Below are 25,288 nucleotides of genomic sequence, written 5' to 3'. Positions count from 1 at the left end.
TCTAAATATAATATATTGGGATGTCACAGTGGATAAGAATGAAAAGATTGAGCACTCTGCCATGATCAACAGGGGCAGTGGAGCAGAACAAAGAGTGTCTTAAACAATGAAATTTACACATTGCATGGAGTTGAAGCATGAATGCTATTCATGGGCTCTGCATGGAGGGGCTTGTCCACCATAATCTTATATTTTAATGAAAGCTCGGTTTAGACAATCTACATGTAAATTACGTAGCTTTTAAAAGAAAATGTAATTGTAACTGTTCTATTAGAGTGATCGTTCTATTAGAGTGGTTGACTGTTCTATTAGAGTATCTCGATCTTGCATTGCATTTAATACAAGCACTGAATTAGTCACTCAGAGCTCTTAATTTAGCTTCTTATTAGTAGTATCTAGTAAACTGTAGCTAATGGACTTTTGCTCCTGAAAATTTGGACTTGTATACTAAAATTGTGGACCTTTTTGGTTAAATTATGGACCTTTTTGCTAAAATGTGGACCTTTTTACTGAAATTGTGGACCTTTTTTTCCAAGAGGGTGGTTCTTCAGAACCCCCCCTGGCTACGGGCCTGTTATTTTAACTCAAACAAACCACCAATTGTGTTCAGAAGTGTTTTCTCAACTGCTTTGTAATCTGTCTATCATGTTATTTCAAGCAAAGTCTTTTGAGAAAGGCTGCCCTTTATTTTCATTCGTGTAACTAAAGCCCAAAGAAAAGTTTGTTCACAAAGTCTCTAGAGAGTCACCACACCCATATTTCAAATGCCAAGAAGAAACCACCTCAGAGAAAAGTTAGCCTGTGCCGAAGGTTAGCATTACATTTGTTGGCTGCTTTTACTATTTAATGAATTTGCTCATGTGGATATGTACAGTCAAGTATACTGTATGTACATAGGCAGTGCTCAATATAATGCCTCTTACTTGATGTGTCTAAATGATAGACCAACATGCATCATGGTAACAGTTTACATACAGAGTGTATTTTTAAATGCTTATTTTGTTTTATAGGTCATAATGTCAGGTCATTTTTAATTTGGTCGGTCATTGTGACTTGAGTTGGAAAATGACAGATGACAGGCCATTATTTTGGGCTCTGCATACACTACACACTACACACACACACACACACACACACACACACACACACACACACTACACACACTACACACACACACACACACTACACACACACACACTACACACACACTACACACACACTACACACACACACACACTACACACACTACACACACACACACACACACACACACACACACACACACACTACACACACACACACACACACTACACACACACTACACACACACACACACACACTACACACACACACACACACACACACACACTACACACACCACACACACACACACACACACACACACACACACACACACACACACACACACACACACACACACACACTACACACACTACACACACTACACTACACACACACACACACACACACACTACACACACACACACACACTACACACACACTACACACACACACACACAAACACACACACTACACATGCACTATATCATGAACCACGATAGTGGGTTCATAATAGGGATTGCAGAAGAATTTTTGAAAATCCTAATAGAGCAGTCACCTAAAACCAGCCTTAGAAAGCAGACTCGAGCATAAAACAACACTCAGATGGCTTATTATCAAACACTGAACTCAGACAAATTGTGATATAGTAGTAAAAATGGTCTAGACGAAATTTAGAAACATTCAAAAATTGCAAATTTTACACGAATTGTTCATATTATTCATAATATAATTATTCTTATTATTATTTTGTTTCACTCATGTACAGCCCAAGGCTTCCATTTTTTCGCGATAAAAACTACACAGCCTTACTCACTGAGTCCTTCCGCGTGTCCATGACCCATTAATTAACCCGTACTCTACAGATCGCTAAACGGCCTCCACCTTGATAAATTTCTAAGTTCTTCGCCATTGCCTGCTATTCCGTATATGGAAGAAGCCGTAGAAGAACAAAATTATGGGATCTTGTATGCTCAGGGATGCGTATTTTTCGACTATAGTCTTTATAACGTTAATAGATGGCAGATTGAAGTTGTGCAGCACTCTTTTACCTTACAAGATCGCCATATTAGGGTCTCTAGTGAGTTGCTCATCTTCGCTACGAGAAGCCGTTCAAGTGCACATGCAAGGCATCCAGTTTATTCTTCCTAGCCATCACAGTGAGTGCTTTGTTTGTCCATTATAGGTGGAAGATAAATGGTAGCGCTGATATCATGGCTGCTTTTCACACGCAAAAAAGGTTGGGTGGGGTGTTTATTACAACCCTACCATTTAAAAATATTTTGTGGTCTAACCACATATCATCAACAACCCTCCCATATGGTATCCATGTCATAAACAACTTACAGAGTGTGAAGCCTGACAGTCTTATATGGGAGGATTGTGTGCTACTGTACTTATGTCACTGTAACTAACTACTGTGTACTTATTCTAGTACATTCTTCCGATCAGTTAGTGACATTGACAGTTGCAAACATTTAGCTATGACCACATGCTAACCAGACTTTGCTGACTATACCTATGGTGTTCCACTTTGTGACACACTGTTGCTAGCAGGCTACACCTAGGCTTTCCAGGGCTAGAGTCCAGTCTAAGTCCTGGCAATTGGAACTCAATATGCCAGTTTAAAGTACTCCTGCATGCATGGGTAATGACTGCCAAATCCCTGGTAATCATGTAAGACTGGCTACACCACTGGCCACTAGTAGTGACATTGTGATTTGTACATGCAGACACCGTCATAGGAAGACTTTTCGGCCAAGCCTAGCCATCTCCTATTTAGCTTGATTAATACTAACTCACAATGTTGCTGCTGTATTCAGCCTTGTTCATACGTGCATTTATTCAAAGGTGTTGTAAAGCATCATCGCTACAATAATAGCACTACAGCTACAATGTATAACTATCTCTTCACTACCTATTCTGCTAGACAACTCTACATCTATAATGCACGTGCTTGATGTATACATCGTTACATCACGTGAAAATTTATCTTCTCTTTTGAAAAAAAAAAATTGGACTCTACAGGAATTATAACACTAACAGTTACCATTCTTATAACTTGAGTTTCATTCTTGTCCTTCTGTTAGAATAAACACCTAGACATCTTGTTCTTCAAGTCTCCTGTGCTGTCATCAACACTGTCTCCTGTATGATAGGTGCACAATCAGTAATTCTTCTGACAGGTAGGTAGCTCATATAGCAGTGTGTTTTCAGCGATGGCACCAAGTGTGACAATGATGACTCAAACACTGAGTATATACTAGGAATTAATGTATCTTGCCTTATATTTGTGTGTGTACAAATGAATCAGGATGAAAATGCAGTCTTTATCATAGTTTACAAAATTAATATTACATTAAGATATCTAATGAGTTAGCCTTTTAAACTAAGGAATTTCTGTTAGCTTATTACACTAATGTGCCAATTAACTTATAATCCATAAATGGATTTGGAAAAAAAAGTACACAAACTAGACATATTAAAAATTTTAAATAAGTTATAGAACTTTGCGTGGGCGAGATCAAAGGAAAAAGTGTACTTTTAATTTCATAAAGGTACACTCTCAGCCGGCCAACAGCTTCATCGACCACAAAGAGTGCTTTATTTGTTCAATAAAGCACTCTTTGCAGTGCAATAAAGCACTCTTTGTGGGCAATAAAGCACAGTTGCCCACATGCTCTAGTTCAGGTTAATAGCCTGCGGGGCTCATGCCAGTACGACTGATCACCCAAGCCGGTGAAGGCTGATAGCCTCGCCACGCTGAGTGATCAATCACCCCAGCCAATACGAGTTTTACTATTGGATTGCTTTTATAGACATACCTAAATGCTTCGATGATGGGTAGGAGAAGGTAACGTTGCTGTTACGATTGTTAATGTAAACGGACAAGTCCTGGAGATATCACGGAAATATTTCACCATGTGACTCACAATAAAATCGATTGTGGGTTGCAAGCAAAACCTGCCAAAATATGCGATGAATGTCTACCATGCCAAACTATGGTGAAATACGTGTGAGTTACTTTGTTAAACTAGTTTGTGTGCGTTCAGGCTGCTAATAATTCGTGCAACGCGTGTTAATTACGAGTCCTAGTGTATGGTGAAGCTACACGAGTAGAAAGTTCCATAAATCATTTAAAGCATTGCCGCGAGTGCTATATGAAAAATAAAGTACGAGGCGCGCGGCCGAGATGCTAATAAAGCACGAGGCGAAGCCGAGTGCTTTATTTTTCATATAGCACTCGCGGGTATGCTTTAACATACACAAATAGGGATCACTGAAAAAACCCATGAAACAAGAAGAGATCGCTGGGATGGTAATGTAAACCACAAATCCCTATTTTGACTCTCTATAAATGCTCCATTTGAGTATAGAGAGTCAAAATAGGGATTTGTGGTTTACATTACCACCCCAGCGATCCCTTCTTGTTTTGTGGCTTTTTTCAGCAATCCCTATTTCTTATTTTAAATTTTTAATATGTCTAGTATATATATATACCTTGTGGAACAAGTTGATGCTGTGCTACTTCCCACAAATTCTCTCAACAAAGCCTCAAAGCTGCTCTTCATTTTCGTTCACGTACATTGGGATACGCCCCCTTTCTATACCGAAGGGATAGGCTATTCCTGGTAGTCTACAAGGCCTGCACTGTTGTTTCTCAATTGTTAAATGCCCATAAAGCTCGAAGGAAAGGTAATTCACAAAGTCTGAGGAGAGTCGTCACACTCGTATTTCAGACCACCATAAAGAAACCGCCTCAGAGCAAAGTTCACCTGTGTGTAAGTTAACACAGACTTCATTTCACTTTTACTTCTTACGCATAAAAGCTGCTTTTACCATTTAATGATTTTTGCTCACATGGGTGCGTACAGACAAACATAGATAGGTAGGTAGATAGGTACACACACACACACTTTTACGAAACATTTCAGTAAACCACGCGCGGGGCCAGCTATGGGCGCGCGCCTGGTTTAAAAAGTGATCCATAATTACTATTTCCTTGTTTATTAGATAATAGCAGGCCAGAGGAAAGAGAATTTCAAACTTTCCTGACTGTGCATTGCCATTATTGGAGAAGAATTGGGCTCAACCTAAGACTAAAACCTACTGTACTTGATGTTGTAGCTGCAGATCATGTGACAGTGAGAGAACGTTTCCGAGTTGTCTTGTGCAACTGGCTGCTACTACAGGGTGATAATGCAACCTGGCACCATTTGGAAATAGCCATCACTAATGCCAGAAGAGAAGAGCTAGGATTGAATCCCTTAACAAATAGTAAGATATGATAATAGCAGTTAGCTCTATAATATTATTGGGGCAGTATTTATGTATGTTATCACTCAAATGTAATGTTGTCTCGCAAGAGTGCGAATGGTTAAATACCTTGCTAATTAAAGGGCATGACACTCATTTCGCTAGCGAGTATTCGTCCCAAATGAAACAGGATAAATACTTATGAGCAAAATGGGTGCCACGCCCTTCAATTAGCAAGTTTTGTAATAACTTACTTGTGAAACGACGTTATATTTGAGCGGTGCCATATCTCATTATGTCAGTTTGAAAATACTGAAATTGCTATCCCATCAAGGTACCCTACAAGCTGGCCTATAAATTCACTAAAACGTAGAAACTACCTCAGAGCGGGTAATGATTTGATCCTCCAGTAATCTTTGCATGTGCCAAAGAAGCAACAGCAGCTGGGATCTAACTTAACCCCTTAATCACATAGTCACATTGACTACAGGAATATAAACACAAATAGTAATTGTTATGGTACAAAACCATTAGAGCTAGATCACACATTTATGCTATCAGTTTTACTTTTGTTAACTATAATGTAGTTAATTGACTGCATATATTTTATGTACTGTCTCCAGGAGCAGTGGAAACTGTATTAGAGAGTCAGTCAATACAGCCAGTTGCAGTGGTGGATACTCTTGGTGAGTGTGTCTGGGTTATTTTGTGGGATAGAAATATTCATAGTTTAATGTGCAACGCATATTAACGTATTGTGACTTTGTATTATATAGTACTGATGAGGGCTGCCTAATATGTCACCCAGAAACTACTTTAGGAAGTGTTTTAGATTACTGTAAATGCATTTTTGGGCTTGATTATACCTAACCAATACTGACAAGCTGTCATGAAAGAAAAATGAAGCTAAGTTTCTATGGAATTTTTGGATTTTTTTACTGAGTAGTTGACTGGTGCCTGTCAAATATAAATAATGCTAGGACTTGAGTTCTTTACTTTTCACTGTCACTTAGACCTGACACATCCCTTTGTTTCAATCACAGTAGCAGCAGCACCGACAGTGGATGCATCATAGAATTACCTCTGTCCTCTTTTCTTTCTCTACTACCACATATGTGTGTATTCAAGTTAACATGTCTTATGGCTTTGGTGAATTGTCTGTAATTTCCATAATGACTGGAATTGATTGCAACGGCATTTCTTCACTTTTTAGTAATTAATAGTTTAGTTCAGATACTGAAGTTGCTTTATGATATGTTTGACATGATTCTATCTGTATGTGTGGATTCACCAGTCACAACTACTGTTATGTTACAAAAAGTAGATTTTTATATTTTATAGAAATAAAAGCATTTAAACAAGGGAGACCTAATTCACCTTTTTTAAATTTTTTGTACAACCTTCTGCCCTCCCCTCCACCCCCTCCTACTACTCCTACTGGATCACACCTGATATAGTCAACCACTACGTATCTATTATGATGGGAAGCGTAGCCATTGGCTACGTACTTTAACCGTAAATGATCTAGCTGGAAGGCAAGGAATTGGTTTATAATTAGTGCAGAGGCTTCGACCATTGTCGAGCTACAACACACTAAATACTTAAAACCAGCATTTCTCAGTACATTTAAATATGTGATAAGACCCGTTTTCCCAGAGACAATCACATATAAAGCCTTGTACAGATACAGTAGATGGTAAGTTTATGTACAATTGATACTGACATTTGCAGTTGATCAATATGCTATGTGGCTCTGTGATTAGTTTGTGGATATCCGTCACCCACATTGTCCTCAGGTCTCTAAATAGTATAGAAACCTTGTTGGTGCGTTCTAAGTATGTTGAAACTTTTGAATGAAATAGCTAGACAAAGAAGGTTGGGAGAAAGAGCAAACTGTATTTGCTACAGCATCAAGCTTTAACCACACCAGCTTAGTTGTAGCGTTACATTTAAAGGGAGGGAGACATAAATTCTTTTTTTATAATTTCATTAATGTATTGATTTGATACCCTTATGTATGGTTGTACATTTGAGATTGATGATTTGTTAATGAAATACATGATCAAAAATTGCTTCAGGAGTAATCAAAATTTTGAATGTGTCATAAGTTGCTGACATCACAAGGGGAACGCTGCATAAATGAAGTATACTTTCTATGGGAGATCTTATCAGTAATTCAGTATTCTGTTTTTTATCTAAATACTCATTAAGCCTTCAGACATCAAAAGAAGTTATTCATTAATTTTCTGTAGCATGGCTGCTTCAAGCCAAACTTTATATAGTGAACTCATTTGTAGCTACATAGTTATAAACTGACTGTTCATTGCTTGTGATGTGAGACTAGATGCTCATACATCAGTGTATACAGCACCTTGTATGCTCTTGAGGTAGAAATGAGAAATCAAGAACTGATACTACTGTAAACTATGTGGATAGAATTTCTGTATATGGACAGAAATCAGAAGAAATCAACATGGAAATCTTATACAAGTCTTATCCCTCAGGCTTCATACATTCACCCACAACTGTAGCGTGATCTAGTGCCAAGTACTGGAGCAGTGACAGACTCTAACAATAGTCCCTTCCATTAGCAGCTTCAGTGAAGCTGATTTTAGTTTCATGCCTTCTCTGAGGGCTATTAATCATATAATGGAAAATCTACAACACGTTGTACTTTTGCAAAATGAATTCATGGACTGGACTGGGTTTCAAACAGCATTACAATAATAATTCTTGCAATGCTGGAGACACCACTAGTGAGCTACAACTGCTGGTACTGATCATCCTTACAGATAACAAAGGTCATGAATACACTAACTTATTAAACGTAACACTTGTACCAGTGATGGTTGAAAACGCTTAATACGCTAGTCATCTATTGCCACATTCAGTTTCATACCATTTCCATCTATTCGGAGTACCTCAGACCTGTTTTATACAAAACCCATCCTAAAAACAGATAAAACTATTTAGTGTGGAGCAACCCAAGTATAGAAACTAATAATTGTTAGTATTTGCTTTCGAGGCTAAGTAAATAGCATGCTTCCACACCTCTCAGAACTGTTTCACCTCCATTCAACAATTTCCATACTTCTGGTATTTAAAATACGATGTCCCCTTAGCCAAGCTACTGGGAAAAATAGTCTGACCACCCTTCACCATCCACTTTTTTGTGAGCACCTGTGTCCTGTAATATAGTTATACTTGTATTAAAATGGTAGAAAATTGTAAAAATTAGCCCAATCTTCAGATAGTCATAAGTAGTTCAAGTTTTAGTGAAATTTTCTCAGGGCTAATATCATATAAATGTGTACAGGTTTTCTGAAATTAAGTGTGTTTTTATACACTACAGCTGATGATGGTGTTGATGATTTATTGAGTAATGTCAAGCCAAAGAGTATTCAAGAACTTGAAGTGAAGTTTGCAAAGGTGACCAACAGAATCAAACAACAAGTATTTAACCATCCCAGAATAAACCCAATGTCGTTAATTGAACAACTCCGAACTGTTTCTGCTGTAAGGGATCAACACGTACCTTTACTGGATGAAGATGTGTTCACTAGAGTGACCACAATGGAGCAACTGTGGCGAAAGTTGACTAACTATTGGACAATTTATAATTATGATATTTTTTAAATTCTTGTTGATATAACTGAGTGTAAACAGGCAATTACAACCCTTAAAACATTCTCAACAAGAATTGATCTATCTACTCTAACAAAAGAGCATGATCTGGTCCTTTGCTCTCAAGTATTTAACAGAAAGTGGTTGGTGAAGCCAGTACTGCGTATCAAGGTTGGAGTTAGGGTGTGCAGTCGGTATATAGAGAGGAAGGTGAAGGAGATGATGTGTCAGAAGTTTAACTTGGAAGAATACTCACTTCACTTAAAAGGCATTCAAGATGGTTGCTTCGAACTATTTTATGAAATTTCTGTGTCAACAATGTCATATCTCCTACAATGCAAGTTCACTGGACATGATCTGGCTGAGTTTAAAACTAATAAAGTCATGATCCTTGAGCTGCAGAGTGCTGGATTAGAAATTTCAATTCCAGCAAAAATTACAGACATGGTATGCAGCACTATATGTACAGTGTTTTAAGGTGGTTTTGTGTGTATCTGTAACTAACTGGTTTTCCATGCAGTGGGTGAAAAGAATACCACAATTGAATTAATGTTATGCACCAGTATTATACAACTTCCAGGAGTACGTACATTTGATATTAAGCGAAATCCATGGCAGGCTCCCTGTGAATTTTTTAATTTTGTGACTTATAATTGTTGCATGGTGATGAGACAGTCATGTGTGTGTTAAGTGTTACATATATGTATGTGTGTGCATGATCGTCTGTGCTTGTACGGTACTGCTCAAACACAATACACAATGTCGTCTAGCGAGAGTGCGAGCAGTTAAAAACTTGCTTATTAAAGGACGTGGCACCTGTTTCACTTGAAAGAATTCATCCCAAACAAAATGGGATGAATACTTGAATGTGAGCGAAATGGGTGCGTGTAGTGAGGTTTTTAATCACTTGCACACTCGCGAGATGACATTGCGTTTGAACGGTACCGTGTATATACATAAGTATTGTGTGCATATATGCAGCACGTGCTGCATACCATACAGAGGGAATCTTTGTCAGGGGTAAATTTTGGTGAATAACAAGCTAAATTGCAAAATAAACTTCGGCGAATTTGTAGCAAATCACCAAATTCACCAAAGTTTTCCCTGCCAAAGTTTCCCTCTATACGGTATGGCTATTCATTCAGCGTTAGATTCAGATATTAGATTTTCATTACTAACAGACCAAAACCTATATGGGTAGTGCTAAAAGCTGAAACAGAATGGAACGGAACAGAACCAATTGGAGTGTGCGCCAAGGAGAAAAACATTGTTTTAGTGGATTAAGCACCATTTCCAACCGTCACACAGTATGTGCTAGAGTTAGTTTGCTACTATTTATAGGCATGCTAGCAATTGAAGTTTCTATTTTAATGCCTGCCACTTGGCATATTGTGTTCTTACCAATCCTTCTGTTTAATCCTGATGTAGAGTTACTTCCTTATCATTCTAAAAGGTAAATGTACAGTAGTATTTTTATGTTGTAGATGTGTCGTAACATAGCTGGTTTTCTGAAGTCTGCCTAACGTTAGCAATGATTTACAAGAGTTAACCGCAGTGTACATTAGTGGCTGTGAATTGTACATTTACAATGCTTACATAATAATAGTTTAGCAGGTTAATGATCGTTTTTCAGTGTAGGTGACTGTAAAACACATTTATACAGTTGGCATAAATAGAAACTTTGAGCGAGCATATACCTATAAGTAGAAGAAAACTAACTCGAGCACAACTCTAGTTACTGTGTGATAGTTGGAAACGGTACAAAATGATTTTTAACTTGGCACACGCCTCTTTCCATTCCATTCCGGCTTTTAGCACTACCCAACTTATACACTATCTAGCCCTTTTATTATGAAAATGCATAGGCAGGGCTGGAGGAGGCAATTCTAAAGTGGTCAGGCCAAGGGGTAGGCATTATGAAATACTACACTTGTGTGAATGCTAGGGGGGTCTGGGGGCATGCTCCCCCAGGAAAAAATTCAAAATTGCATGCTCTGAGATTAAATCTGAGACTATTTTCAGCTGTAAATTCCCTAGCTAATTATTGACTAACACTTGTGTTAAACTCACTACATGTAGCTACATCAAGTGTTCACATTAGTTTCTTACATTATAGAGTTGTACCACTTGTAATGTAAATACAGTAGTGTTCCCTTTTGTTATAGCTATTATATGCATGCAACAACCAATTACAATGTACAAAACCAAAACTCACCATGATTAGAAGGTATACTCAGACTGTCCTAGACTCCTCCATTCGATTCATGATTCAGTGATTAATTATGACATCATATGACATAAAGTTCAAACAATTTTATAAATGACTACTGATGCGATGCATGTGAAGAATTAGGGAACGCATAGCAAATACGTAAATGATTGTCATTGCAACAAGTGTTCATCCTTGTCCAAGTAACCTAATAAATAAGAACAGTGCAATAGTACTGTATAAATAAGATCCCCCCTAGAATGTCATATTTCAAAATCATCCTAGAGACATCTTAAGCGACAAAAATTGCCTCTACAAAATATTTTTATAGCCCAAGGTGTTGATTCGCAGTAGTGCAATGCATGGCTGTATTTTATGTGGTGACCAGATTTTGATTGCAGAGGTGCTTCTAATACTGTTCTTTGTTTGTAATGCTGTGTAACAGGCTGAAAATAGGTAAAAGCAAAACATAATGGCAATTTCACTTTCAAGTCAGTAGTTGGGGCATGTGAATCATCCATATTTTTCATGGTGACTAGATTGATTGCAGAGGTGGTTCTTCTGCTGTTCACCATTTGTAGCACTGTGTAACGGGCTGAATATACCTGAACTAAGCAAAACGTGATGGCCACTTCACTTTTGAGTCAATAATTGATAGCTGGAGCACACATTCAGATGAAAACATTAACTCTGGCACCATCCTTTCTTTTGCCGTATGCGCAGGTTCACCAGTCATAATAATGTTACAAAAAGTAAACAAACAAGTACAAGGAAAAATTAGGGATCAAAAGAAGTAGAGAAACAAGGGTGGTTGGCTACACCTGCAGATATACTAGTGGACATTTAATCCCTAATTCAGTCTATACCCATGGCTAAGTTTGGGATTAAATGTCCACTAGTATATCTGCATGTATTGGTGACCTCCCTTGTTTCCCTACCTTTTTCTATGATCCCTAATTGAACCTAAAATTTGTAATATAGTAAATCAGTGGTGTAGCTACCATTGAAACAACTGAGGCAGCTGCCTCGGTAAAAAAAAAATGTTCAACACTGAACTCAGGCTGAGCAGGCCTGAGTTTTGGGACCCTAAATTTTCTACTCAAATGTTACGTTACTAGACAACATTACTGTACCACACATGATAGCAGGCATAATAGAATCTATGGCCGTAGTACAGTGGAGCTATCCCAATTAAGGTCCAGCCTTCAGCTACTTGAATTTGTAAAAAAAATGAGATACTCTAATGTAGCAGTCATCGTAATATACTCTAATAGAGCAGCTGAGTATCACATGGACTTAAATATCACATCAGATCAATAAAAAGTAGCATGCATGACTATGAACTCTGTTGCAGTGACCACTCCAAATATCCTGATGTTTTGACAACGATATGTATCATAAACTAAAAATCACAGAGAGCATTTTTTAACTTTGCCGGTGAGTTCACTTCCTTGTGAATGTTTGTTTTCATACATAAGATGTTTGAAGGACTGGAGCAGGTCTACAGGAGAGGATGAATGGCCTAGCACTGATGTACATTCACCAATAAAAAGCCATTAACAAAAGTTAGTATTCTAAAAGATTTGACTGTATAGAAGCAAATTGTAAGAGAAACATCTTCTTTTGTACAGCAACAATAAGTACGTAGTAAGAGTTGCAATTCAGTGTAGTTTTTATTTGTGTAAACCTGGGGAACTAGATAAACATATAAAGTTTGCAGGGAATGACAATGTTGCTATACCATATATGCACCTTAATGCTTGCATGATCATCATCCGGTTATAATTGTATATCTAAATATATAACTGCTGTATTCAAATTTGAACATCTAGTTATCTATTGCATGTTAACCTTAACTAAATAAGAAGTAGCTAATTTATAAGGTAGAGGACTACTTAAAATTTTCTGTCAAATTTAACACCAGATTCAATCTCAGGAAACTAAATTTTCCTAGGTTGGGGGGGTGGGGGACATACCCCCAGACCCCCATAGATGACTCATGCTTTGCATTTCGGAGTGTGCGCTTTGCACACTGTAGAAATTTCAACATTTTTGTATACCCCTCAAATCAGTAATCTTCAGAGTATACAGATAATGAATACTCGCAGTTAGATCAATGTATAAACTTTGTCTCAATAAATTATTTTTCCTGACTACGTCACTGGTAAGTAATAGCTATTACTTTTGCAAAATGTCTAATTTAAATCATCAAAACCCTGCCTTCTCTTCTTCCAGCTGTATCTTGCTCCAGAACTTGTTCTAGTTATACATTAACATGTGTCCAACTCTTTTAGCCATGTTTAGCCTGTTAACACTTCAAATCTGGACGAAATGTAGAGGTCATGTGTTTAGCTTAAAATGCTCACTTATTAGACTATTGTTGTAGTGGCTCTCTGTAATGGCTATAACAAGGATTGCGGGCTATATGTATCTAGTGTACTATGTTAGAAGGTGATTTGTTGTAGCCAGAAGACAATTTATTGCTTTATTGAGTCATGTAACTCCGTAAACGGCGAAATTTAGGCAAGGTGTCGTGATTTATAAATAATAGTTCACACAGTAACCATATAAGAATTATGCATAATGCACTTGCTTACAAAATCCATAATTGAATGCAAAGAACATGGAAGACTCAAGTTGGATTCTATTGAAGAGGATGTAGCAGCTGATATACTATACAAGACATTATTCGTCTGTCAAGTTCAGGTATATGTTGTATGTACAGCTTTTTGTTGACTCGTTGCGTAGCATGACAAACAGGCATCTAGGTATGCCACTCAGAACTTAATACTAGTTACTGTAGGTATGCATTTTTACAGAACAGTTTAATGTTTGTACAGTACGTAATCAATCTGATCTACTCTAGAGTCGTACCCTAAAGTTGAATACTTGGGGCATACTTGATACTCAAATAGATGGATGACTGTCAGTTAATTTGTCTTATCCATGTAAAACAAAAAAAAAAACTTTTGGTTCAGCAACCACTTCCTTCATTTTATTTTTGTGCTGCATCCATAGTAGTACTTTCTTTATCTGCTACATGGGGATTCACAACTACATAAAAGGGGAATAGTCAGCAATAGCTTGTCACGCATCACCCACTAGTGCAGCTAAAGCCAACAGGACAGAATCAGAGGAAATACTGCTTCATTCCTAAGTTTTATCTGGTAACACTAGGTCTGGAAAGATGCTGAAGGGTTGAATTGCACTACAAATTTAAGTGGGTTTTAATAACTTTGAGGAGTGGCACCCGTAGCTAGCTACCAGCCAGTCAAGATAATTTCATATTATTAGGTTTTACAGCGACCAGCACTGAAAGCCTGTCAGCAACATGTCCTGTAATCTTTGTATCAAGTTACCTGATGGCTCCATTGGTGTAGACGAAACTCCTACTCCGACGATTTTCTCCTGATACAATAAAGTTTAGCCAGCAGAGTCTTCTTGCTGTGTAGCATTGAGGGGTGATGCTCAAACCCTTTGATATTTTTTTATAGATACTCTGCGCTGCACGGACTGCTGGAAACTTGGATATTTTCTAGCAGTCTCCAGAATATGTTGTTCCATTTTGTTAACTCTTCTCTTTCTTTCGCCAATCACTTTCTTCCACAAATTCATCCAGGCGCACCATATTTTGTGACAAGATAACGGCACAAGTGTTCATACTATGTCACAAGTTTTACTATATAAGGAATATGATATGTTGGGAAAATTGTCCACCATGTTTTTAATTTTGTTGTTTACATTGTGAGTATGCGGAGATACATGTTATGTGCTCCTGGTTACTACAGTAATGTGTTGCCCCATGATAAGTAACACTTTTTTGCTGTAAAAAGTAACAATAATATGCGTTACTTAGGTAATGCATTGCCCCCAACACTGGCAATTCACACTTTACCACAACTATTGAGGATTCATCATTGCTCCAATCTTCAATCGCTAGCAACTTTTATTATTTGTACCATACCAACTCCACACTGTTGACAATCTTAGTCATAGTGAACAGTAAAAGGAATGCGCTTGTGCCTCATTACTTAGACAATCTTTTAAGGATTCATTATTGATTTACCATAAGTAACTATTATTCATATTATTATTATCAGCTCACTATAGACCGTATTCTAAATGATGTCACACGAATTTTCTATTTGGGGGACTCTTATATTTTCAAGTATTATCACCAATGGTGATCAAGATTTCGAAGATTGATATAGAGGCTACCAAACAAGATATCGAGGTGAAACTACCAGGTTTGGTTATTACAGCAAAGAAACAATACTGTAGAGTCGGGCTGTTAAGCGCATATATCTATTAAGCGCATATTATTTTTTAAGCGCATACACATTTCTTGTAATTAACCATGGATGATAACCGCACATGGCCAAATGTGACGATAAAGCTACACACAGCAAGAAAGGCTGAAAGTACTGAAAATTTAATGTTTTCTCAAGCACTTACGTCTCCCTTGAGGTATCCCTTTGCTGTGTATACAGCAAATCAGCCATCTGGATAGTGATAATCTTGTTTATTAGGAAGGATTTCACCCAGAAATGGAGTCAAATATCCTTACACACTGGCGTGGCGACTGGCACAAACTATTAACTACTCTCACAACGTAGTGATTCCGTGTTACACTCACCACAATTATTTATTAGGCGCATAACAGATAGTATGATTTTTACAAAAAGTTTTCTCCGAAAATTATAAGCGCATGCACTTAACAACCCAACTTTATGGTAGTATTTCTTGTAAACTTTGAAAACCAGCTGAAAAATTCTAACCCAGCGTTAGAGAATAGGTTTTATACCCTTATAACTGTACCTGTTAGTTTTACATGTAGGTCATTATCTTCTTCCAGGATTGAATAGTGATTTGAATCTTTTTAAGCCCTATTGGAACTCTCACTTGAAATTAGCTCTCACTTGAAATGTTAGAATACCCCCAAATAGCCGTGACCATTTTATTTTGTGACGTCATTTGGAATATGGTCTATTGACAATCTTAGCAGTAACAGGCATTAAAAGGAATGCACTTCATCACTTCTATTTCACTCAGCACCTTTGCATAGAGTACTGTTACCCTTCTTGATATTGATACAATCACTATGCAGTTATATAGCTTCCCTCCAATTCGCTTATTTATACTTGTGATCATGTGATACCAGGCATTAAGTGAAACTCTTAGTTGAGCATTGCATAATTCACTATACAGTAGACCCTCGGTTATCCGAACCCCTTTGTTCTCAGGCAATGATAAAAGTGTTCAGATAAGTGAATAGTTCGGATAATTGAAGCCCATACATTTATATACAGAGCTCCATTGAAATACTGTAATAGAACGCACACCTATACTCAAAATACTCTAATAGAACAGTCATTTTCAATTCTGGATAATCGAGGTTCCGGATAAACGGGGGCCAGATAACCGAGGGTCTACTGTAATTGCATAAATTAATTGGTTGCATGTTATTTATAACAAATGACAACCAAGACAAGAAGTGCATACAATGGCAAATTTTGTATTATAAAAGCTATGGGGTAGTGTTGTGAGAGATCGTCATGTGAGTTGCTGATGATGGGGCCTGGAAAGCTGATGGTGGGGCATGTTTCCCAGTGGGCCCCAGTCTAGCTATGCCACTGGCTATGGTATAACAAACAAGCAAACAAATAACTATTGTATTTATCACACAATAAGGCAGTAGGGGTTATGAGGGTTTGTACTTTTCTGCCAAAGAATGTCAGCCTCAATTCATGACAATATAAATGCCTTCAAAGTAACCCCAAACACTTCAAAACATTTCTATAAAAGTTTTCTTTAGAATTTTCGACTAACTGTCTGATGCAAGACTACAGACTCAATTTCTTCACTGCATGTTGAATGTCGCTTAAGCCAGAGATGCCTTTTTTCTAACTATATAGCAGCTACAATGCATGCATTGTGGACTGACCATTATCCCCTTTGGTATACATCCCATTTCCTTCTCCATAGCAGCATAGGTGTTGATTGTGGGTAGCACATCATAGCTTCAGCACTGGCTATCACGTAAATCATCTGCAATCTCTGTAGTGAGTGGATTGATTGCAGAAAGGCTTCTTGCTTCATTCATGAGACTGTATAACGGGTGGAACATAGCTAAAAGCAAAGTGTAATGCTACCATTCCTTTCAGCAATTAATAATCGGGGTGAGTGTTCAGCTACACCATCATAATACCAGTATGTCTGGCACCATTCTTGTGGTATGTGCTGGGTCACCAGCTATTTGTGACCACATCTGAAAAAACTCGGCATAACGGTGCAGCCTAAATTTGCAGTTTATACCATTGGTTACAATGTGTAAAACACTTGCATATTTCATTTAAAAATCTGTACAATTTTTGCTTTGTGAAGAAAGGGTAAGTATTGGGTCATCATCTTATTTGCCTGTTTAACAGGAAATTAAAAATCTTTGTTTGATTGTAGTTGACTAATGGATACGTGACTTATGGGCATTTGTTTATGTAACATCAGAGCAATCTATCTTTCTTCGCTAACTTCATCTCTGTATGTAGTACAGAAAGGTGACACAAGAAAAAACTCACCCAGCAGTGAATTCCTCTTTTCATGGCGAACATGATGGTGTAAGTTGCAACTCTGTATGTTATTTCATTAGTAAGTTGCAACCATTTCTGTAAGTACCTGTAGCTAATTTATTTTCCCTATGCTTGCTGTACAAATTGATTTTTCTGTTATTGCTACTTGTAAGGAGGCCAAAACTTCACCAGAGCATACATTTGGCTATGTATAGATTGTAAGTATTCAATAATCAAGAATTTGAAAAATACACCATTACAACACATTTACATATGTTACAAAAAAGCAAACTAGCAAGTAGAAAGAAAATTTCACACTTGAGTAGAGATCATACTATTCCACTCACTACAGAAATTAAAGATGATTTTTGTAATAGGAGGCCAATCATGCACTACTTGTGAATCAACGCTTCTTCTGTAGTAATGAAAGAAATGGGACACAAACAAGGACTACTGTACTGTAGCTGTGGTATAGGTCATAAGTGATGCTGAACAATGAATTGAAACCAAGTCCAAAGCATTCACCATACAGCCAATTTATACTAGTCTTGGCTGAAGACATCAATTAGTTAGTAGAAAATTCCAAATTTTTGAATTACATAATGGCACGTATTCATTACTCTAATGCGCATAATTAGAAAATACGGTCGGAGGGGCATGCGTATTATTTGGAATAACTCCTAGTAATGACTCACTCCTGCTGCGTACCAGGTTGCTCAAATCGATCGGACAGAGAAACAGGTCTTTCTTATTTTAAGTTGCCATTGAACAGAAAAGCCATTTTGAAGCAATGGATTCATGTGATCAGGAGGATAAATCTACCGATAAATGGCAGTACTTGTGTTTGCAGTATTCATTTCGTGAATGCAGCTGGGTGTTTGTTAAGGCCAGATGAAGTTCCATCTCTTCACCTTCCAGTGAGAAGCACAGGTGATAAAACTGCTACTCGAAAACCCCTAAAGATCACCCCTTTGTCGAGCCACATCCCAGGCACACAAGCTGCAGCCAAGATCCCAACCTCAAGCTCTACAGAAAGTGATGCTATAAACATGTCAGTGTGTAGTAAGTGTGAGAGTAGTCAAAGGGAAGGGCCAAGCATATATAGAGGAACTAGAGCGTTTGCTTCGTAAAGAAAAGCAAAAGAACACCAGGTTATTGGAGGAGCTTGCCAGTGTAAACAGCAAACTGTTTCGATTAGAAAACATTAAAAACGACTCTCAAGTATGTTATTATACAGGATTTAGTTCATTCTTTGCCCTCAAGAGTTTTTATGATTATCTTGGGCCGGCTGTGGATCACCTGAGTTATTCACATGATGGTCCCATTGCTGACGAACAAGTTAAGAGATGTCGATCAAGAGCACTACCTCCACTTGAAGAGTTCTTTATGACCATGCTACGTTTACGTGCTGGCCTTTTTGAGCAGGACATGTCTCCAAGTTAGTCAGTCAACAGTATCCAGCACTTGGATAAAGTTTTTGTATCTAAAACTCAAAGACATTCCATTGTGGCCACCTAGAGAACTAGTGCAAATAAATATGCCAAGACAATTTTGAGAAAAGTACCCATCAACCAGAGTCATCATTGATGCCACAGAAATATTTGTGGAACAACCACAGTTACCAGAGCTTCAAAAAATGACATCTTCTAGCTACAAAAACCACAACACTTTCAAAGCATTAGTTGGTATTTCACCAGACGGTGCTATAACTTTCGTTTCCTCACTATATCCAGGCTGTATTTCTGATAAAGAGTTGACAAGGAAGAGTGGCATTCTTGATTTGTTGGAAGAAGGGGACTCGGTTATGGCTGATAGAGGCTTTGAAATTGAAGAAGATCTGATGCTTATTGGAGTGAAGTTAAATATACCTCCATTTTTACATGGTAAAAAGCAACTATCAGAAAATGAATTAGTGTCCACTAGAAGATTCGCGTCCCTACAGATACATGTTGAAAGAGCCATGGAAAGGATTAAGAATTTTCATATATTTGATCGGACCATACCTTCCTCGTTGACAGATATCACAGATAGAATCTTTTTGTGTGCTGTGTTCTGGCAAATTTTTCACCTCCTCTGTGTAAGTAAATGTAAATTATTGACATTTTTTATGTATATTCTAATATGCGTACACAAAAACCTGTGTAGTAATGATATTAAACATATTACATAATTATGCACAAAAGAAACTTGTATATCTATGTACAATGCATATTCTATAAATAGTAACTGGGCTTGTGTTCCGGGGATATAAGCTCGGGTAAAACATGTTGCATGTAAGTTGACTACAAAAAGAATCCTCCCATAAAGGGTCAGGGTAAATCCTTTCAATTGCAATGCCGCATGTGGTATACACGCGAAAATCACACCACTTAGATTTGGGTGAAACATGTAACTGCAGTTGTATTTGGTGATAATAACTGTGTGTTCTTTTCAGGTGTAGCTGTCCATCAATAATGTCAAGTAGCTAAAGTCTTTGAGCAGGCTGTAGGACCAGGTGTCCTACAGACCTTCAGCACTTGTGCTGTAAAGCATTAATAAATAAACTAGTGTCCATTTGGTTCTACTTGGGGTACTTAGAGATAATGAGTTACTCTCTAGAATTCCTATGGATATAATTACATGAAAATAACAAGGAGAAAACATCTTGACCACCTGGTAGACTCCTGTAAGCGTTCGAGCGTAAATCGGATGGCTGCGGGTTCGAGGCTACCTAGGTCCAGTCATGGATTTTTTCTCCTTTCTCCAACTTTTCAAACACACCTTAAGTAGCTAAAGTCTTTGAGCAGGCTGTAGGACCAGGTGCCCTACAGACCTTCAGCACTTGTGCTGTAAAGCATTAATAAATGGAACAGTAGAAGTCGGCATTCTTACCAAGCCTCACGAGGATGGACAAATGCCTTAGAATATGGACATTTGAACTCAGCTATGTCCTGTGGGTTTGTTACAGATGGATCAGTAACCCATGCATCTGGTGAAGCTCCAAGCCAGCATTTCCTTTGATGTACCACAAATCCTGCCCTAGTGGCTTCAATGCCATCATGACCATCTTTTTTCATGACCACATATTCTTGTCTTGCCTTGTCCTCATTGTTGTACCCCAAGTGATAGGTTTGGGTAGGTGCTGCATGACCTTAGGATATATACAAAACTGAAGCAATGAAACAATCCTTTTCTTCTGCAATAAAATACGGCCACATTTGGAGCCAGTGATTCTCAGACGACGTGCATCGTGCCATTTGTCACACTCAGATTGCTGTCTGGTGCATGATTCTAAAGAGTCCCTTTCCTCAGCTGTAAGTATCAACTTCTCCAAAATATTCTGCTCAACTGCAACTGCTGGGATCACAAAAAGTTGGTTTGGCAAAGCTGCTGCATCATTGTCACATTCTTCATTGCCATTGAGGTCAACATCTGAAACTTCATCCTTCTGATACAATAACAATGATCATGCTGAATTTTGTCAACTGATGGCAGAATAACATTCAAGAAACTTGGTAGCTTTTCAAGCTTCAAAAGATTGCAACGGAGTTCCTCTAACCTTTGTGGGCAAGGAGTTCTAAAACTTCAATGGCCTAGGATCAAATACTGCCTTCGAGCCTCTTGATTGAGATTGTTCTGGTTTTAACTCTGGATGACGAGCACCAAGTTGGTTTACTGGAATTGGTTCTACATGTTTCCCATGGTTCCATTCCTGCAATTTGTCTGTGCAAGTCATGTATTCTGGCAAACACCGTACTCAGCAAAAGTCTGCTAAAGCATAGAAAAAGGCACCAATGAGCTTGCAACTTCTTTATGGTGCAACTCCAGCAAGGCATCCACATTCAGCATAAAAAACATCTCAACTGTTCACCATCTTGAGAAAGTAGACTCTGTATTTTCTCATCTCGGGTAAGCACTTGGCTTTTAAAAACAGGTTATCTTCTGTAGCACATACCTGAATGCCTTGAATGTGTCCACATTGAAACAAGTTCTCTGCAGATGAATTGATTGCTTTGAAATCATCAGCAGGAAGTCCATCAGAGACAGATCGGTTTACAAAATAAGATACTATTTCACCAAAAGTAAAATGGAACTTGTCAGTGATCGTAAGAGCCTTTACGAACTCTTCCCATCCACTTTCTGGGAATTCTAAGTCAGTGCAATCAGCTTGATTATTAATGTCTACTCCTTTAGAATCAATCTTGTCCTTAATTCCATATTTAATACAAGCCTTCACCCTGTGTAATGTTTATAAGGACACTAATAATTATTCCATACACAATATAAGATGAAATATTAATGTAAACATTAAGCAACATCCCACTATAACCATAGATTATAGACACACACACTATGCTATAACAAAGCAAGCTCTCATGTAAAAATACTCTAACAGATGTCAACCCCGGGAATAGACCTTCGTTTAAGCGTAGTTGTAAAACCTACGTGTACAGGATAGCGGTCTCACCACAGGCGTATGTGGGGGATGCCACTACAAACACGTATAAATAAGCCTATGAATATCTTACCTGGCGATCAATTCAGCTTTATTCCTCTTCGTTGGTGCTTCCCTGCTGGCGAGCCAGTTCTTCAATTCTATAACCTTCATTTTGGATAGCCTTTTGTCGTCTTCCGCGAGGTTTTCCATCATCACAGTTATTTCTTTTAACGCACATGCCCCTCCGACCGTATTTTCTAATTACGCGAATTCGAGTAATGAATATATGCCATTAATCAGAAATATTTTGGGATGCTGTCAATCCCTGTTTGGGCTTTCGTGTGTACATTACTAGTTAATTTTGAACTAATATATATTTTTAACCAGGCACATGTCCACAAGGCCAGCTGTGGGCACATGCCTGGCTTCCTGAAATTGTTTTTGCAAAAAACATGTGTCTGCATGTAGGTATGTCTGTCCAACACTCAAGTGAGCAAACAGGCTTTGAGCTACAAAAAATAAACCTTCATTCAATGAATAAAGGTTGTTTACACACTCTTAACTTTCTGTTTTTGTTGTGTTTATTTTAAGAGGGTGTGGCCAGTAACTGAAACCAGGTGAAATAGTTTAGTAGGGGTTAGCCTACGTGCTGTAACAGTCGTAACAACTGAAAAACAATGTAACATGCCTTATCCCCTTTGTATGCAAACCAGAGATAATAGAGGAGCACGTACGAGCCCAGGATTGGAAACACTTGGAATTTAACACCTATTTGCAGGTAGATTCGTGTGTTATGGTGTTCGCTATTCAGAATCAATGTTAACTGAAGTCATCAGTTGTTTTACAAATTTCTTTGTTGTGCTTTTATCATTAATTAATCTAGTTTACAGTAAGATGGCAGTAGTGCTGAGCAGTTTTGATATTTCAGAGATGGTACAATATTGCTACTTGATAGTGTGGTATAACTATATTGTTGGTATGACTTAGTTAGATGTCATTTTAGATCTCTACTACTAGATCAGATACAAAAGTATAGTTCCTAAATATTTTTTTCTCAGGACACAACTGTGTTAGCAAGCTTATGCCAGTATATTATTGTACACTTTTCATACAAATAATGAAGCTTTCAAGACTTTTTTTAAAATCCATGTGTATTGCGGTGTTAACAGATACCATGGTTTAACTAAATACTTGGTATATTGTGCAGCACTAGATGGCAGGTATAATACATACAATATCACTGATGACTCTTTATATTTGTTAGCCAGAGTACAGAAGGCCTTAATAAATAATACTTTAGTATGTCTGTAGTGAATGGAGCTATCTCATCAGTACATGGCTATAGCTACTCTGTACTAAGGGAACATTTAACATTCACATTATGTCACTGAAATAATATACTTATACATGTGTATGTTTTCTTATAAATTAGGATGAAGTGTTTGTATGGTCAGTCAAAGGGACCCTTGAAAACAACAACAAAGACTCCCTACCATGTGGTAACAGGTGTGGACTGGGTACCACCTCTCAACGTGACTACAGTCACAACAAAACCAAGTCTAACAGCAGAGCAAACTGTAATGCTATGACAACTCAAACTGTACAAGTTACTGTCTTTGGTAAAAGTCGTTCAATGAATGGTATTCATAAACTGAAAACTCAACTGTTACTGGCAGCAGTACTACTATTGTGTTGTATTCTGTGGATACCCACAAGAGAGATAAATATAAGCCAGCTGAATCAGCAAATAAAAAATTTCCAAGACTATATACATAATCATGAGGTAACATCATGGTCTAACACACTTAACCAGTCCAGTGAGTTATCATCACATGGTAATCAAGTAGCACCAGTTGTTCTGAAGATGTCTAACTTTACTGGGAAGTTGAAGAATAAAGAAGTATGGTACAGTGAGCCTTTCTTTGCTTTTGAGAGAGGATATAAAATGAGTCTAATAGTTCATGCTGCTGGTAATGGTAAAGGTGAACGTACTCACATGTCAATATTCTTGTACCTCATGAAGGGACCATATGATGATGACCTGGAACAATCAGGTCACTTTCCATTGAGAGGAACATGTACAATTGAACTACTAAACCAACTGAGTGATATGAACCATCATAGCCTTGATATTGTAATTAATGATTCACCAACTGACCTCTGTAAAGATGCATATAAGAGAGTTACAAATGGCTTGTGGGCTACTACTAGTTGTGGTTATCCCACTTTTATCCAACACCAGGAAGTTACAGCAAACGATTCATCAGATATCAGTTATATCAAAGATGAAAATCTGTACTTTGGAATTCGGTACAATGATGACCAAAGAACGTCTTATAGTAAAGAAGTCAGCAGGATGACTAAACAGTTTAGCCAACAACATGCTTCTTTACAAGAAGATATGTGGTCCCAAATACTCATTCAGTCCAGTGAGTTATCATCACATGGTAATCAAGTAGCACCAGTTATCTTGAAGATGTCTGCTTTTACTGTGAAGATGAGGAACAAAGAAAGCTGGTGCAGTGAACCATTCTTTACTTTTGAGGGTGGACATAAAATGAGTATGATTGTATATCCCGCTGGTGCTCAAGATCGTGAAGGTGCTTACATATCTATATCAGTAGGTGTAGTCCTCATGAAGGGTCCATATGATGATGACCTGGAACAATCAGGTCACTTTCCATTGAGAGGAACATTTACAATAGAACTACTAAACCAAATGAAAGATGACAAGCATTATAGTGATAATGTTCTGTTTGATACTATTGACTTCTCTAATAGAGTAGTAGCAGGTGATAGGCATTATTATGGAAGAGAAACATTCATGTTTTTATTTAGTGACGATATGCTTCATGGTAAATATCTCAAAACTGACAATGTATACTTTAGAGTCAAGTATAACTCTTGAATATGTAATGTGTGCATATTACCTATCAAGTTTCAATTATTTTGTACAATCAGATGTATTTCCATTCTGGAAACCCCTTTGAAATTTGTGTACTTGTAGGCAATACAAACTTTATTATCAAAGTCAATTTGGCAGTATGAAAGCATGCAAGAAAAGAACAGTACGGTGAGATTATGGTCTCTATCAGAAGCATGTACACTAATTTCTCAGGGCAATGGAAGAACAAG

The 25,288-nt window shown here is 37.7% G+C and overlaps 2 protein-coding genes across 3 annotated transcripts in view; both read left to right on the top strand.

Annotated features, from left to right (window-relative positions):
• Positions 1 to 9,507, top strand: part of LOC136252117 (uncharacterized) — a 17,849-nt gene extending 8,342 nt beyond the window's left edge. Inside the window, exons 3-6 of one of the 2 annotated variants that reach the window (XM_066044505.1) lie at positions 5,095 to 5,225; positions 5,274 to 5,358; positions 5,961 to 6,023; positions 8,690 to 9,507. In XM_066044505.1, coding sequence (XP_065900577.1) covers positions 5,095 to 5,225; positions 5,274 to 5,358; positions 5,961 to 6,023; positions 8,690 to 8,973 — 563 coding nt within the window. In that variant the 3' untranslated portion in view covers positions 8,974 to 9,507. Of the gene's footprint in view, positions 1 to 5,094; positions 5,359 to 5,960; positions 6,024 to 8,689 lie in introns of both variants that reach the window. The other variant, XM_066044498.1, reaches the window with a different exon arrangement.
• On the top strand, positions 8,978 to 25,288 carry LOC136252057 (uncharacterized). The gene is made up of 2 exons (XM_066044413.1): positions 8,978 to 9,408; positions 23,586 to 25,288. The coding sequence occupies exons 1-2, from the start codon at positions 9,181 to 9,183 to the stop codon at positions 25,059 to 25,061; spliced, it is 1,704 nt and encodes a 567-aa protein (XP_065900485.1). The 5' UTR covers positions 8,978 to 9,180; the 3' UTR covers positions 25,062 to 25,288.

The sequence above is a fragment of the Dysidea avara genome, chromosome 1 (assembly GCF_963678975.1).
Source record: "Dysidea avara chromosome 1, odDysAvar1.4, whole genome shotgun sequence".
In the NCBI taxonomy this organism is placed as follows: domain Eukaryota; kingdom Metazoa; phylum Porifera; class Demospongiae; order Dictyoceratida; family Dysideidae; genus Dysidea; species Dysidea avara.
This window is presented reverse-complemented; position numbering and strand designations above follow the sequence as displayed.